Here is a 14595-nt window from a genome sequence, read left to right as displayed (position 1 = left end):
TACTTATTAATGATGAGAAAATAGTTATATGCATGATTAGTTAAAATCATCCTCTGGTTCTAAACATTTCCATTACATTAAATAATTGCTTATATAATTAAACTTTTAACTAGACTGTAAACTGATGCATTAATTATGCATCTAGATATGGTATATATACTTGGTCAAATTTATAACACTTTCATGTCTTCTCAAATTAAAAAAATAATAATCTAGCACCATATTTTTTTTTTTTCTGGTACCAGGAATTGAACTCATGACCTTGTGCTTGCCAGGCAGGCACTGTGCCACTGAGCTAAATCCCCAGCCCCTAGGTGTGTATCACATTTGGCAATGTTACATCATTGTTAAATTTGTACCCTAAGTCCATAATTTACTATTATATAAAATAATATGTTATCTGCTATATAAAATAGTTACTCGTTTAACACTTAGTTTTAAGAAATAATTTATTTTATATGCAGCTCCTTAAACCCTTAAGAATTAAATTTCTTCTATTCCCTTTTCATTTCTTTTCTCCCTCTTCCCCACCTCAATCTTTCTGATAATGCACACTTTGCAATAAGACAGTACATGAGCTATTCTTTAGCAGAGGCTAGAACTCTTCTGCAATTTGACGATGATAAAGTTTAGGTTTGTTAGGATTATTTTCCAGCAGCCAATCAGCTAGCCAAATCTGTGGGAAAAAGAAAAAAATCTTAAATTAATAAACATTTAAGAGCCGGGGATATATGGCTCAGCGGCATAGCGCTTGCTGGGCAAACACAAGGGCCTGAGTTTGAATCCTAGTACAAAACGAAAAAATACATTAAGTATTTCCTTTCAATATATACCTATCAATTAGAAACTTAAACAGTTGTCAAAATCACTTTAAGAAAATTACTGGTACTTCACACCTGTAATCCTAGCACTCTGTGAGGCTGAAGCAAAAGGATCACAAATTTAAGTCCAGCTGGGCAATTTAGTGACTTAGTAAGACCTTGTCTCAAAATAAAAAAGGGCTGACGATGTGGCTCAGTGCGAAAGGCCTGGGCTTAATCTCCAGTACCACACATACACACAAGCATGTACACACACACACACACACACACACACACACAAAGAATAATAAAATGACTATCAAAATTGAAGTACTACAATTTACATTATGCAAAATAGTCAAGTATACATTAAAATTGGAAAGGAAGAATAAAACTATCTCTGGCCACAAATAGGTAATATGACCCTATATATAAAAAACCCTAAGCCAGGCATTGTGGGGAATACTGTGTAATCCCAGCACTCGGAAGGCTGAGGCAGGAGCATCACAAATCTGAGCCTAGCCTGGGTAATTCAGCAACTCAGAAAGACTCTGTCTCAAAATAAAAAAATTTAAAGGGACCAGTATATAGGTCAGTGTGATGACCCTAGGTTCAATCTATAATACAATCAATTTTTAAAACCTCAGAGAATTAATAAGAAAACTAATAGGGTTGTAGTACAGCGGTAAGAGCACATGCTTATGTGCTAGGCCCAAGATTTGAACTCCAGTACTTTAGCAAAAAAAAAAAAGCAAACAGAGCTAACAAGAGATAAATCAAGGGCCAGGGATATAGCTCAGTAGTACAAGCAAGCACCTGCCTAGCAAGTACAAGGTCCTGAGTTCAATTCCCAGTACTCCCCTGAAAAAAAAAAAAGGAAAGAAATCAAAATCATAGGTTACAAGATTAACACATAAACCAGACTTGGTGACACAGTCCTGTAATCCCAGCACTATGGAGGCTGAGAAAGAAAGATGGCAAATTCGGGCCCAGCCTCGGCAATTTGGCAACTTAGTGAAACTGTCTCAAAACAAAGAAGGATGTAGCTACTGAGGATGAAGCTCGGTGAAAAAGCCCTGGGTTCAATTTCCTATACTGCAAAAATAATTAAATAAATTTTATAAGTCAAAATAAAAATGGCTGGGGATGTAGCTCAGTGGGAGAATGCTTTTCTAGCATGCACAAGGCCCTGGATTCAATCTCCAGAAAGGAGGGGGAAAAAAGATTAACACATAAAAACAGGTGTGCTTCTATATCAGTAATGGTAATTTAAAAAGGAAAGTAAGAAATTACACTTATAATAACATAAAAAATAGGTAAGTAGGGATAAATTTAACCAAGGAGGTAAAAGTCTTTTACACTGAAAATTCTACAGAACTGCTGAAATTTTAAAAGACTTAAATAAATGGACAGGTATTCTATGTTCATGGATATGAAAACTGAATACTATAATATGTCAAGCCAGGCATGCCGGTAATCCCAGCACTCAGGAGGCTGAGGCAAGAGAATTGCCATGAGTTTGAGGCCAACCTGGGCTACACAGTGAGTTCAAGGCCAGTCTGAACTAATAGCAAGACCCTGTCTCAAAACAAAAACAAATAAATAAAAATCATGTCAATATAAGTCAAAGCAATGTAGAGATTTAATCCAGTCCCTAGCAAATTTCCAACAGTCATTTTCTTTTTTTAGAAATGGAAAAGTCAATCCTCAAATCCATATGGAATTGGGAGGGGCTCTGAACAGTCAAAACAATCACGACACAGAACAAAACTGGCATATGACTGCAGTCCCAGATTCTCTAGAAGCTGAAGTGGGATTCTGAGAGCAGCCTGGACAACATCATCAGAACCAATCTCCAAAAAAAAAAGAGCAAGCCTGGGTTTTTTGAGATGGAGTCTTCTGTGCAGTTCAGCCTGGCCTTGAACTATGTATGTTGCCCAGGCTGGCCTCGAACTTGCGGCATTACCATGCCTGGTGAAAAATTGGGGATCTAATACTTCCTAATTTCAAGTCCTACAAAGCTGCAGTAACTGACAATCTGGTACGGGCATAAGAATAACTATTAGACCTGTGGGATAGAACAGAGTTAACTTTTTAAGTTTGAGATGACATGGAAATTTACTTATAAATTTTCTTAAGTACATATGCATAATTAATGCACAGCTCAGTGTAAAGAGGTATAATTATATAAATAATTATTGGATATAATGGGAAAGGTTAGAACCAAGGACTGATATTTTTTGTTTGTTTTTCCCCCTGGGGATTGAATCCAGGGCCTTGCACTTGCTAGGCAATTACTTCCAGTGAGCCACATCTCCAGAATTTTTTATTTTACTTTGAGACAGGGTCTCTCACTAAATTTTCCAGGCTGGCCTCAACTTGCGATAGTCTTGCCTCAGCTTCCTGAATAGCTGGGATTACAGGCATGTGCAACTTTATGGACAATAATCAGTAGAGAGAAATTTATTGAGTACTTATTATGCAAGAGACACTATGACAATGAATTTTTTTTTTTTTGGATAAGGAATTTTTGTGTTAAAATGAGGTCTCGTTTGCTATGTCAACCAGCCTGGTTTGTTGTTGTTGCTGTTGTTTTAGTTTTTTGAGACAGGGTCTCACCATGTAGTTCAGGCTGACCTTGAACACACTATGGAGCCTGGCTTTTTCTATTTTTATTTTATTTTATTTTATTTTATTTTTGTCTTTTTGAGACAGGGTCTCACTATGCAGTTCAGGCTGACCTTGAGCTTACTTTGTAGCCCAGGCTGGCCTCAAACTCGCAATGATCCCCCTGCCTCAGCCTCCCAAGTGCTAGGATTACAGGCGTGTGCCACCATGCCCAACTCTTTATTCTATTTTAAAAAACTAGATATCATGAGAAATAAAAATAAGAAAATAAGTAATCGATAATTATTTATAAGTATTAGAAATATAAAATATATTTCTAAAAATGCTTATTTTTAAAAAGTTCCCAAAAGTACTCTTTCAAAAAACACAGTATTTTAAACATGAAAACTACAAACAATATTCTTTAGTGAGAATAAAATTTCTTACAAAAGGATCTGTCGGTTTTTGCTTACAAAGCTCTGTGAGTCCTTCAAGCAGAGTTGGTGTCACATATAAATTTAAATAGTCCTTAGCAGCTTGTCCAACTGGAATGGGCTCAATAATCACTGCAAATACAAATCATTCTCATTAAGGGAAACTTAGGGATAAAATATTATTATAAGTCATTAAAAAGGATGCCTTCAAGAGTTCATAAAACCATCAAAGATACTTATTTTTCTTACCTTTTTCTCTTTATTTGTATACAATAAAATTCACACATTTTGAAGTGTTTGCTTAATTCTGGTAATTATGTACAATTATGTAAACATCACTACAACCAATGTATAGAACCACTGCTCAGCAACCTTACTAACTGCCCCAGTGCAGTTAATCTCTGCCTAGCTCCTCACCCCTTGGTCAACTACTGATTCTTTTTTATTTTGGAAGTGGGCATTGAATGCAGGGCCTTCACATGGAGCTACACCTTTGGCCCTCTTCTTTTTCTTCTTCTTCCTTTTTTAATCTTTGGCCTTTAAGAAAAAAATTATCTTGAGCCAGGATCTCACTAAATTGCTCAGGCAGGGCTCAAACTCTACCTCAGCTTCCCAAAGTGTGGCAATCATAGGCATCATATACCACCACACTCAACTTTTTAAATAAACAGTAATCATTCAAGCCAGGTGTAGTGATGCACACTTGTAATCCCAGCACTCGGGAGGCTGAGGCAGGAGGACTGCTCAGTTCAAGACCAACCTGAATGAGACATAGCGAGACCTTGTTTCAAAAAACCAAACCAAACTACCTCATTCATTCATTTTCAGACAAGGTCTCACCATATTGCCCAAGCTGTTCTTGGATTCCTGAGCCCAAGGATCCTCTTCTCATAGCCTCCTGAGCTACTAGGACCACAGATGTGTGACACAACTGACTGGCCTTCTGCCACTATAGTTCCCTAGAATTTTTATATAAATGCCTTCTTTATTGTTTTGGGGCTTTTGTTTGGTTTTGAGACAAGGTCTCACTATGTAGTACATGCTAGCTTTGAACTCACTTATGTAGCCCAGGCTGGCCTCAAACTCAATGTGATCCTCCTGCCTTGGCCTCCCAAGTGCTTGGATTACAGATGTGTACCACCACAACCAGCTTCTTATATTGTCTTTTAATTGAGACACACTATTTGTACAAACTTATGGGGTACAGTACAATAATTCCATATTTGCATACAATGTGAGCTGGGCATGGTGGCACATGCCTATAACCCCAGCCTTCTAGGAGGCTAAGGCAGGAGGATCACAAGTTTGAGGCCAGCCTGGGGAATTCAGTGACTTAGTGGGACCCTAACTATTTGTGCTTATATCATCTGATCTATTTTGCATATCTGTATCTTGTAATCTGAGCAACTACTTTAAAGATAACAATATACAATATAATAACCATTGTTAATTTCCTATTGTTTTGAAATGCTACATCATGGTTTTTATTTTTTTTCTCTTAAAAAAGAAGACTAAAAATGTACCTTAGGGTGAAGATCCTGAGTTCAATCCCCAGTACTGCTCCCCAAAAATGTATACAGCATATAATGATCAAATCAGATTTCTATCTCCTTAAATATTCATCATTTCTATGTATTGGGAACCTTTAGACTCCTCTAGTTGTTTTGAAATATTACTGTAGACTATAGTTAACCTATTGTGTTACAGAGCACCAGAACCAATTTTTTTTTTTTTTTTTTGAGACAAGGTATTGCTAGGTAGTTCAGGCTGGCCTTGAGCTCACTATGTAGCCCAGGTTGGCCTTGAACTTGAGAGGATCCTCCTGTCTCAGCCTCTCGAGTGCTGGGATTACAGGCATGCACCACCACACCTGGCTTGTTTTTAAGGAAAGGAGTAGAGGGTGGCTCACACCTGTAATCCAAACCACTCTGGAGGCTGAGGCAGGAGGATCAGAAGTTCAAGGTCAGCCTGGGCAAGTTAGAAGATCTTATCTCAAAATAAAAAAATAAAAAGGCTAAGGTTATAGCTCAGGGCCAGTCAGGGCTACATAGTTAGTTCAAAGTCAGTTTGAACTACATCACAAAATACTGTCTCAAAAAACAAAAACAAAACAGATTTCCTAGACAGCACAATTTAGTTCTGAGGGAAATGCTGAGTTTCCCATTTGTGGCTTCAAATTTTTTAGTAGGACAAAATATATTGGGGGAAAAAACTGTTATTTTCCTTCCCAGGCAAACTATGGTGAGATGCTGTTGACAAATTAGTCATCTTTAACTCACCTTTAGGAAACATGAAACGAATTTCCCTTTCTGCTGCAGCGAAGTCCTTACTCCCATGCAGCGCATTCCTTAGGTCATCCGTGCCATAAATTGCCCTTAGACTAGAAGAGAATTAGAGGTGAGATCCCCACCCAATCTGATGTCCTTTTCTTACTTTAGATGAATGCATGCTACTTAGAAATTTTACAAAAGCATTGTCACTTCTCACATATGGAGGCTTCAACCTATTTGAATTTAAGCTGCCATGGAGAGATCTAGATGAGGTAAAATTATCCCTCTGCAGGAGGGATGACAGGAGTTCTTCAGGTGAAAAGGAGGTGGTGTTTTGTGAAGAGTGAAAAAGTGATTCATATTCAAAAGTACAAGAATTCAGTGTCTTGTTTTCAGACATTAGTGATTACACCAAAAATTTGGATTTCTACTCCTGTATTTCCAGTATTCTTTTAAAGCACCACTCCCATTCTACCATTAAAAAACGTCTTTCTTCAGTGCCTTTAAGTCAAGGATGAGAAAGGAATAAGGCTAATTAACCACAAATCAGACTTCTGCTGAGGCCTGGTATTCGACATGAAGGCAGACACCGAAATGGTTAAAATATAAAAGTAACTCCCTCCAACTCAAAGAAAAGTGGATTTAAGAAAACTTCCAAATGAAAGAAAACAAGGGGCTGGGGATTTAGCTCAGCAGCACAGCGCCTGTCTGGCAAGCACAACGTTGTGAGTTCGATTCCCGGTACCAGAAAAAAACCGAAAAGAAAAAAAAAAATACAAATGAAAGAAAACAATCATTATGTTGAAATCACATTTTTTTTTTTTTTTCATTTTCACAAGTGGAGTTAATTTCCCCAATCCAAGAAAGTTACCTGTCTGGGTGTGTCTCCTTAGCTACCAAACTATTACTTGGTCCCATAAGTTCTTTCCAGTAAGAGATGGCATTATGTCTAGCTAATATCATGGCAACCAGTGGTCCAGAACTCATGTAAGCTGTTAAATTTGGGAAAAATATTTTCCCATACTGTTCCACATAAAAGTTACTGCAGTGCTCAGGGCTGAGATGGAGTTTTCTTCTCTACAAGCAAAACAAAGTCAACAAAAGCATTTAAAGTGACAGCTCAATAATTTCTCATCAAAGTCATTAATAACTTTAAATTAGTACCAATTTGATGACAGACAAGGTTTATTTTTGAAGGTACTACGAAGGATATGATAACATATGTTGAAAGAGCATAATAAAAGGATTCTTTTTGTTTTTTGAGACAGGGTCTCTCCGTATAGTTCAGACTGGCCTTGAATTTACCTGCCTCAGCCTCCAGGGCTGGGATTACAGGTGTATGCCATCACACCTGGCTCAAAAGGAATTATTTCACCTCAAAAGGATTCCAATTTGCAGCCTCCCTCAGCATATGATTTGCTAACAACAAATTCTTTTTTTTAGTAGTACTCGGGCTTGAACCCAGGGCCTTGCATATACTAGGCAAGCTCTGTAACGCTAAGCTACATTCCCAGTCCTTTTTTATTTTCATTTTGAGACAATGTCTGGCTGAGTGGCCCAGGCTGGCTTCAATCTTGCAATCCTCCTGCTCTAGCCTCTCAAGCAGCTGGAATTATAGGTGTGCACTATGCTGCCCAGTTTATGATTCTTTCTTAAAGTAACGTTCTGGTCATCAGGACTTTGTTACTACGTACTTCACACATTAAAGAAACAAGCTGAGCTTTAGAATATTTGAAGTTCACCCTTTCCCCGTCTGTGTTACCTTCCTGACCATTGTGGTATTTTCCTCCCCTGTTTTCATAGCTGACACTTAGAAACAACATGCAGTACAATAATGCACTAGGAACGTTGTTCACTTGAACGTGTGCATTCTGTATTCTTGGTCTGCCTTAAACGTGTTGACTCACTGTAACCATGACAAAAATTAGTAGATGCAATGGGCATGCACATAGCCCCACTCTTAGAAGGCTGAGGTACGATCACTTAAGCTCAGGAGTTCAGGGCCAGCCTGGGCAACAGAGCAAGATCTCTCAGAAACAAAACGAAACTAGAATAAGGATGTCAGTAGGCAAAGAGTAATGATTTTCTGCAACTTAAATTTATTTATGTGAGTATACTGTGGTGGGGATGGAATTCAGAACCTTGCCCATGCTAGGCAAATACTCTACCATCAAGATCCAGCTCCCACCCTTCCCTCCCTCCCTCCCTCTCTTCCTTCCTTCCTTTTGTGGTACTGAGGATTGACCTAGGGCCTCTGCGCTGAGCTATATTCCCAGACTCACTCTGTCACTAAATTGCCCAGGCTCAAACTTGCAATCCTCCTGCATCAGCCTCCCAGAGTCTTGTGGTTACAGGCATATACCACCACACTCAGCTCTAACTACTTTTTTTTTGTTGTTTTGTTATGTTTTGTTTTGGGTTGTTATTTTTCTGGTACCAGGAATCGAACTCACCACCTTGTGCTTGCCAGGCAGGCACTGTGCAGCTGAGCTAAATCCCCAGCCCCTCTAACTGTATTTTTTAACAGATACACAGGCACATAAAAATTGTATATACTGATGGAGTACCATGTGATATTTAAATACATGTATATATTGCTCAATGTTTAAATCAGTTAAACATATTTATTCTCAAATATTTATCTTATCCTTATTGTGAAAATATTCAACTCCTTTCTTTTAGCTTTTAAAAAACCCAGCCAAGGGTGGGGGATATAGCTCAGTGGCATAAGTGCCTGCCTGGCAAATGCAAGGTCCTGAGTTCGATACCCAGTACCAAAAAAAAAAAAAAAAACAACAACAACAAACAGCCAGGCATGGTGACGCATACCTGTAATCCCAGCATTTAGGAGGCTGAGGCAGGATTGCAGCAAGTTTGAGGCCAGCCTGGACTACATAATGAGTGCAGAACCAGCCTGGATTACATAGCAAGACCCCATCTAAAAAAACCTACAATAATAATAATTAATTAAGCAGTCCATTATTGATAGCTTACTATCAATAACGTGTAATAGCACACCAGAATTTCTTACTCCTTGTAGTAGATTGATAACTGGTGGTCAACTTGTAACCCCCAGGTGAACTGAGTGAGAGTGGTGCTGGGTGTGCGCTGGGTGTGCGAGGCCCACCTGAGGACTGTTGCCAGCAGGATAAGAGGCAGACCTGGAGAAGAAGAAGCAGGCTGTTGGGAGCTGAGAAAGGCTATTGGGAACTGGTAGAAGCTGTGGGGAGCTGGCTTTCCTGATGAACTGGGCTGTTTTCATCCTTCAAGGAGCTTGGGACCTTGCTGGTACTGAGAATGGCTTCGGTTCACTTTGGGGGCACTCTGGTCCTCACTTTGAGCATCGCTTCCTGGTTCTGGAAGGGAAGATGGTGCACTGCTGGCCTCCTGGAAAAGCTTGCTGCGTTGGCTTCCCTGATGGGAACTGGGCCATCCTGATCATCGGAGCTCGGGGCCTCACTGTTGCTGAGGACAGCTGTGGTACCTTTTGGGGGAGCTCTGGTTCTTCTGAGCGTCACTTCCTGGCTCCAGTGCAGATTCCTCAGCCTGCTAGCACAGGTCCTTCATCCTGCTGGCACAGATTTTCTAGATTCCAGCACTGACCTTCGGGCCTTCCCAGCACAGATCCGCGAAACAGGCCTGCATGAGACATTGTCATGGGCTCTGGGCGTCCAGTTGGATTTGTGGGAGGCATTGTTATGAGCTCTAGGAATTCAGCTGGACTCATGTAGGACATTGTTGCGGGATCCAGGCCTTAAGCTGGATTCCTTGGTTTTAGTGTGCGGACAGATTTCCTGCACTCTTCTGTATATCGTTCTTTGGGTGACTATTATAAATAATCATATAAAGTATGTGTCCTGTATTATATTGTTCTCCTTGCAAAATAAGCCCCAAACCAGCACACTCCTAGTGTTCACTAATCAACCTCTCCTCATCACTTTTTATTCCAGGGTATACACATACCACCAGTACCACAAAAGAAAAAATTTTTAAATGAAAATGGCTGGGGTCTATACCTAGTATTGGGATTGCTACATCAAAATAGTTCTATTTTTAATTTTTTGAGGAACTTCCACATTGTTTATTTCAAATTAGCTACACTAATCTATATCCCTTCTAGAGTGTGCAGGGCTCCCTTTTCTCTACATACCGGTCAGCTTGGTTTTGGGTGGGGGGGGGTGGCAGTGGTATTGAGTAATCAAACCCAGACTTCCTGTATGCTACACAAGTGTTATATGACTGAGCTACCTTCCCAGCCCATCTTTTGTGTTTGATCTAGCCACTCTCACTGGAGCGAGGAATAATCCTATTGCAGTTTTGATCTGCATGTTCCTTAGTGATGTTGGACTTTTATTTTTACACACAGTGGGCCATTTGCATGTTTTTTGTTTTTTTTTTTTTGAGAAATATGTATTTAGGTTTATTGTCCTCCTCCATTTTAAATTATTTTTTCTGTGACACATGGTCTTGCTATACAGTACAGGCCAGCCTTGAAGTTGGTATGTAGCCCAGGCTGGCCTCAAATTTGCAATCCTTCTCAACTTTCCAAGTGCTGAGATTATAGACATACGCTACCAGACATGCCTGTTTTGTTGGCCCCAACTTTTAAAAATTATCATTAATGCATGTGGTATTCGGGATTAAACCCACAGCCTTTGCATTGTGCTACACTCCTTGGATTTTTTTAAAATTTTATTTTTAAAAGTTATCTTTTTTTTTTTGGAGACAGGGTCTCCCTACATAGTCCAGGCTGGCCTCAAATTCATGGTGATCCTTCTGCCTCAGCCTCCTGAGTGCTGAGATTACAAGCATGTATCACCACAGCTAGCTTTATTACACCACCACCACCACCCCTTTTTCTTTCTTTTTTTTTTTTTTAAATCTTGAGACAGGGTTTCACTATGCAGTTCAGACTGGCCTTGAACTCACTTTGTAGCCCAGGCTGGCTTCAAACTCACAGCAATCCTCCTGCCTCAGTCTCCCAAGTGCTGGGATTACAGGTGTTCACCACCACGCCCAGCTATTACCCCTTTTAAAAAGAAGTTCTTTTTTGTTTTGTTTCTATCGGGTTTCTGGGTCCCTTATATATACTGGGTATTAACCCCTTGTCAGATGTATAGTTTGCTAATATTTTCTCCTATTCTGCAGGTAGTATCTTCATTCTGTTGTTTTCTTTGCTGAGCAGAAGTTTAGTTTGATGTTAAGCCATTCATCTATTTTTGCCTTTCTTTCCTGCGCTTCTAGGGTTTTGTCTAAAAAGTCCATGTCAGAGCTAAGGTTATATAGCTCTGTGGCAGAGCACTTGCCTAGCACGGACAAGGCTCCTGGTTTCAGACCCTACCACTACCACCACCACCCCAACAACAACGAACAATATATCCCTTCCCATTTGCAGTGGATTAACTAATGGGCACCTTGTAACACCCAGTGGAATTGAAGCAGTGTGGTGCTGGGTGTGGAAGGCCCATCTGAGGATTGTTGCCAACAACATAAAAAGGAGAACTGGAGAGGAATACGGTATGTTGTTGATTCTCCTGGAGAAGCCAGTCATGCTGGGTTTTTTTATATGAACTCGGCTGTTCTCCTCATTGGAAAAGCTTGGGTCCTCACTGTCACTGAGGATTGCTGCGGTACTCTTTGGGGGAGCTCTGGTCCTTACTTTGAGCGTCACTTCCTGGCTCCAGTGCAGATCCCTCAGCCTGCTGGTACAGCTCATCCTTCATCCCATTGGTGCAGACTTTCTAGCTTCCACCACTGGCCTTTGGGCCTTCCCAGCACAGATCCTTGATACCGACTTGCACAAGACATTGTCGTGAGCTCTAGAACTTCAGCTGGACTCGTGCTGGACATTGCCATAGGATCCAGGCCCTCAGCTGGATTCTCTGGGTCTCTAGTGTGGGACAGATCTTCTCCTGCACTCTTTTGCATTTGACTCTTTGGATAAATACTACAGGTAATCATAAAAATTATGTGTCCTGTATTAAATCCTTTCCCTACACTACCAACTACCGACTACAACCACCATTCTAAATTCATGAAACAATCTCCATGATTAAAGCAGAAACCCTCTTTCTAAAATGGATAGATTTTCCTGAGAGAACAGTATAAATTCTTCCAAGTGTTTTTTAATTTTCTTTTGTGATATTGGGAATTGAACCCAGGGCCTCCACACTGAGCTATATCCCTAGCCCTGTTTTTATTTTGCAACTGATCTCACTAAATTACTGGGATTATAACAGGTGTGCACCACCATGCCTAGCAGTGGCTTACTTCTTAAAAGCCCCTTGCAAAACACATATCTTCAGGTTTCAGAAAACTGGTAAAATTGTTTGGTTTTGCAGGTAGCAATCTAAATTGCCCAGAGTAGAAAGTTTAGGACCATGCTCACCTAGCTGGTTCAGCACTGCTATGAACAGGCCTTGTTGGACAAATATAACATTCTCAGCATTCTAGGACCAATTACTACTGAAAAGGTGCTAAGATCTGTTCTAATATTGTAATTGCAGCCAGTCACAGGGGCACATTATGATGCAGCATAATTTTAAAAATTAAGGGCTCATCTTTAAATTTGCTTGATCCTGAATCAAGGATTCCACAGTTGTTTTAAAATTAGGTCAGGCAGGGCTGGTGATACAGCTCAGTGGCATAAGCGCCTGCCTGGCAAGCACAGGTCGTGAGTTCAATCTCTGGTACCGAAAAAAAAAAAAAAAAAAAATCAGGTGAAATTTTGGAAATTTGGCTGACACAAAGAGTAGCCGTGATATCAAATACTGTCAGGAAGGGCATTTGGAGTTTATAACAAAGGAAAGGCTGCCACCTACTGAAAAGACGTGTCAATTTTCAACTGTTTCCCCCACATGGGCAAAAAAGCTTTATGTTCAGTGGATTCCCAACTCCAGTAAAGCCTATTTTTACAATATATAGTACAAAAGGACAAACATTGCATGATTTCACTTATATGAAGTAGCTGAACTCACATTCCTAGAGAGAAAGCAGAATAGTGGTTTCCAAGGGAAAGAAGGAGCTATTTCCTAATAAGAACTCAGTGTCTGTGATGAAAAAATTCTAGAAATGAACAGTGGTGACAGCTGCACAACACTGTAAATGTATTTAGTGATACTGAACTCTACCCCTGATTATTAAAATGGTAAATCTTACGTATATTTTACCACAATTTAAGAAAAAAGTAGCAGTCTCACAGAACACACCAGGACTGCCTTTGGTATACAATTTACTGGTGATTACAGAAAGTGTTATAAATACTAATCTTTAACTTACAATTAACATTAGCCACTTCTTACATGTATTATTAATAGTAGGGTTTCTGTGTATATTTCTGGGACTGAACCCAGAGCTTTGCACTGAGCTCCCCAGGCTTTTTTTGTTTTGTTTCGAGGCAGTGTCTTAAAGAGTCACTGGACTGCCCAGGCTGAGCGCCATCTTGCTACCCTCCTGCCACAGTCTCCCAGAGTGCTGGGTTAGTCCTGTGCAAGCACTCATTTTCTTTTTCTCTGAAGTTAATGGGTAATATCGGGTTCAAAATTCAAAGCAAACCCAGGCACATGCCTATAATCCTGGCCAAAGTTAGTAAAAAATTCCCTATTACCTGAACTTTTAACTGGTACTGAATACTTCCTTACAATTTCTCATACCATCACTACCCAAGGCCTCCATCTGAAAACACAACTGAAATTATGTATTTCCTGATAACTGAAGTTTTCTTTTATTTTTAAAACACTGATTAGGCAATACGACATGTATACATGTAAGAGAATAAAAACTAAGAAGTAAAACAAAAATATACAAAATAGAAAAATTAAAAATATTCAATTCTATTTGATAATTTTTTAAAGAAAGTATTTCACTATATAGTTCAGGCTGGCCTTAAACTGACTATGTGGGCCATGCTGGCCTGGAAGTTGTGGTGATCTCCCTGCCTCAGCCTCCCAAGCACTGGGATTATAGGCATGTGCCACCATCCCCAGCCTATTTCTTTTTGAGACAGGATCTCACTATGTAGCTCAGGTTGACCTCAAACTCATGGTGCTCCTCCTGCCTCGGCCTCCCAAAAACTGAGATGATAGGCATGGACCATCACATCTAATTGGATAATCTTTACTTTTTAATATTCATTTTTAAATCTCTAAAATAAAAATGTTTACGAACTGTGGAACAAATATAAGACCTAAATCAATACATGTTTACAACTTAAAAAAGAAATACCAACAGCCTAAAAGTCTCCAATAGAAAGTCAAGTATATAAATTTTAAAAATCAGGTAATTAAATTGTGCAGAAGAGTATTTTTCAGAAGTTAAGAAGAGACAGGGCCATGTGTGGTGGTGCATGCCTATAATTCCAGCATTGGGAACCCTGAGGCAGGAGGACTGGCTTGAGTTCCAGGCTAGCCTGGGCTATATAGTGAGTTCAAGGGCAGCCTGAACTACATGGCAAGACCCTGTCTCAAAAAAAAAAAAAAAAAAAAA

General features: G+C 39.7%; 1 protein-coding gene across 2 annotated transcripts in view; it reads right to left on the bottom strand.

The window, feature by feature from the left end:
* Positions 1-431: 431 nt before the first annotated feature.
* Nme5 (NME/NM23 family member 5) overlaps positions 432-14595 on the bottom strand; it is a 19277-nt gene continuing 5113 nt past the window's right edge. The window contains exons 3-6 of one of the 2 annotated variants that reach the window (XM_005382131.1): positions 6983-7188; positions 6121-6221; positions 3855-3973; positions 432-676 (exon numbers count right to left, since the gene is read on the bottom strand). In XM_005382131.1, the coding sequence (XP_005382188.1) occupies positions 596-676; positions 3855-3973; positions 6121-6221; positions 6983-7188 (507 nt within the window). In that variant the 3' untranslated portion in view covers positions 432-595. The remainder of the gene's footprint in view (positions 677-3854; positions 3974-6120; positions 6222-6982; positions 7189-14595) is intronic. The other variant, XM_005382132.1, reaches the window with a different exon arrangement.

The sequence above is a fragment of the Chinchilla lanigera genome, unplaced genomic scaffold, assembly GCF_000276665.1.
Source record: "Chinchilla lanigera isolate Chin_1 unplaced genomic scaffold, ChiLan1.0 scaffold00017, whole genome shotgun sequence".
NCBI classification, from domain to species: Eukaryota; Metazoa; Chordata; class Mammalia; order Rodentia; family Chinchillidae; genus Chinchilla; species Chinchilla lanigera.
This window is presented reverse-complemented; position numbering and strand designations above follow the sequence as displayed.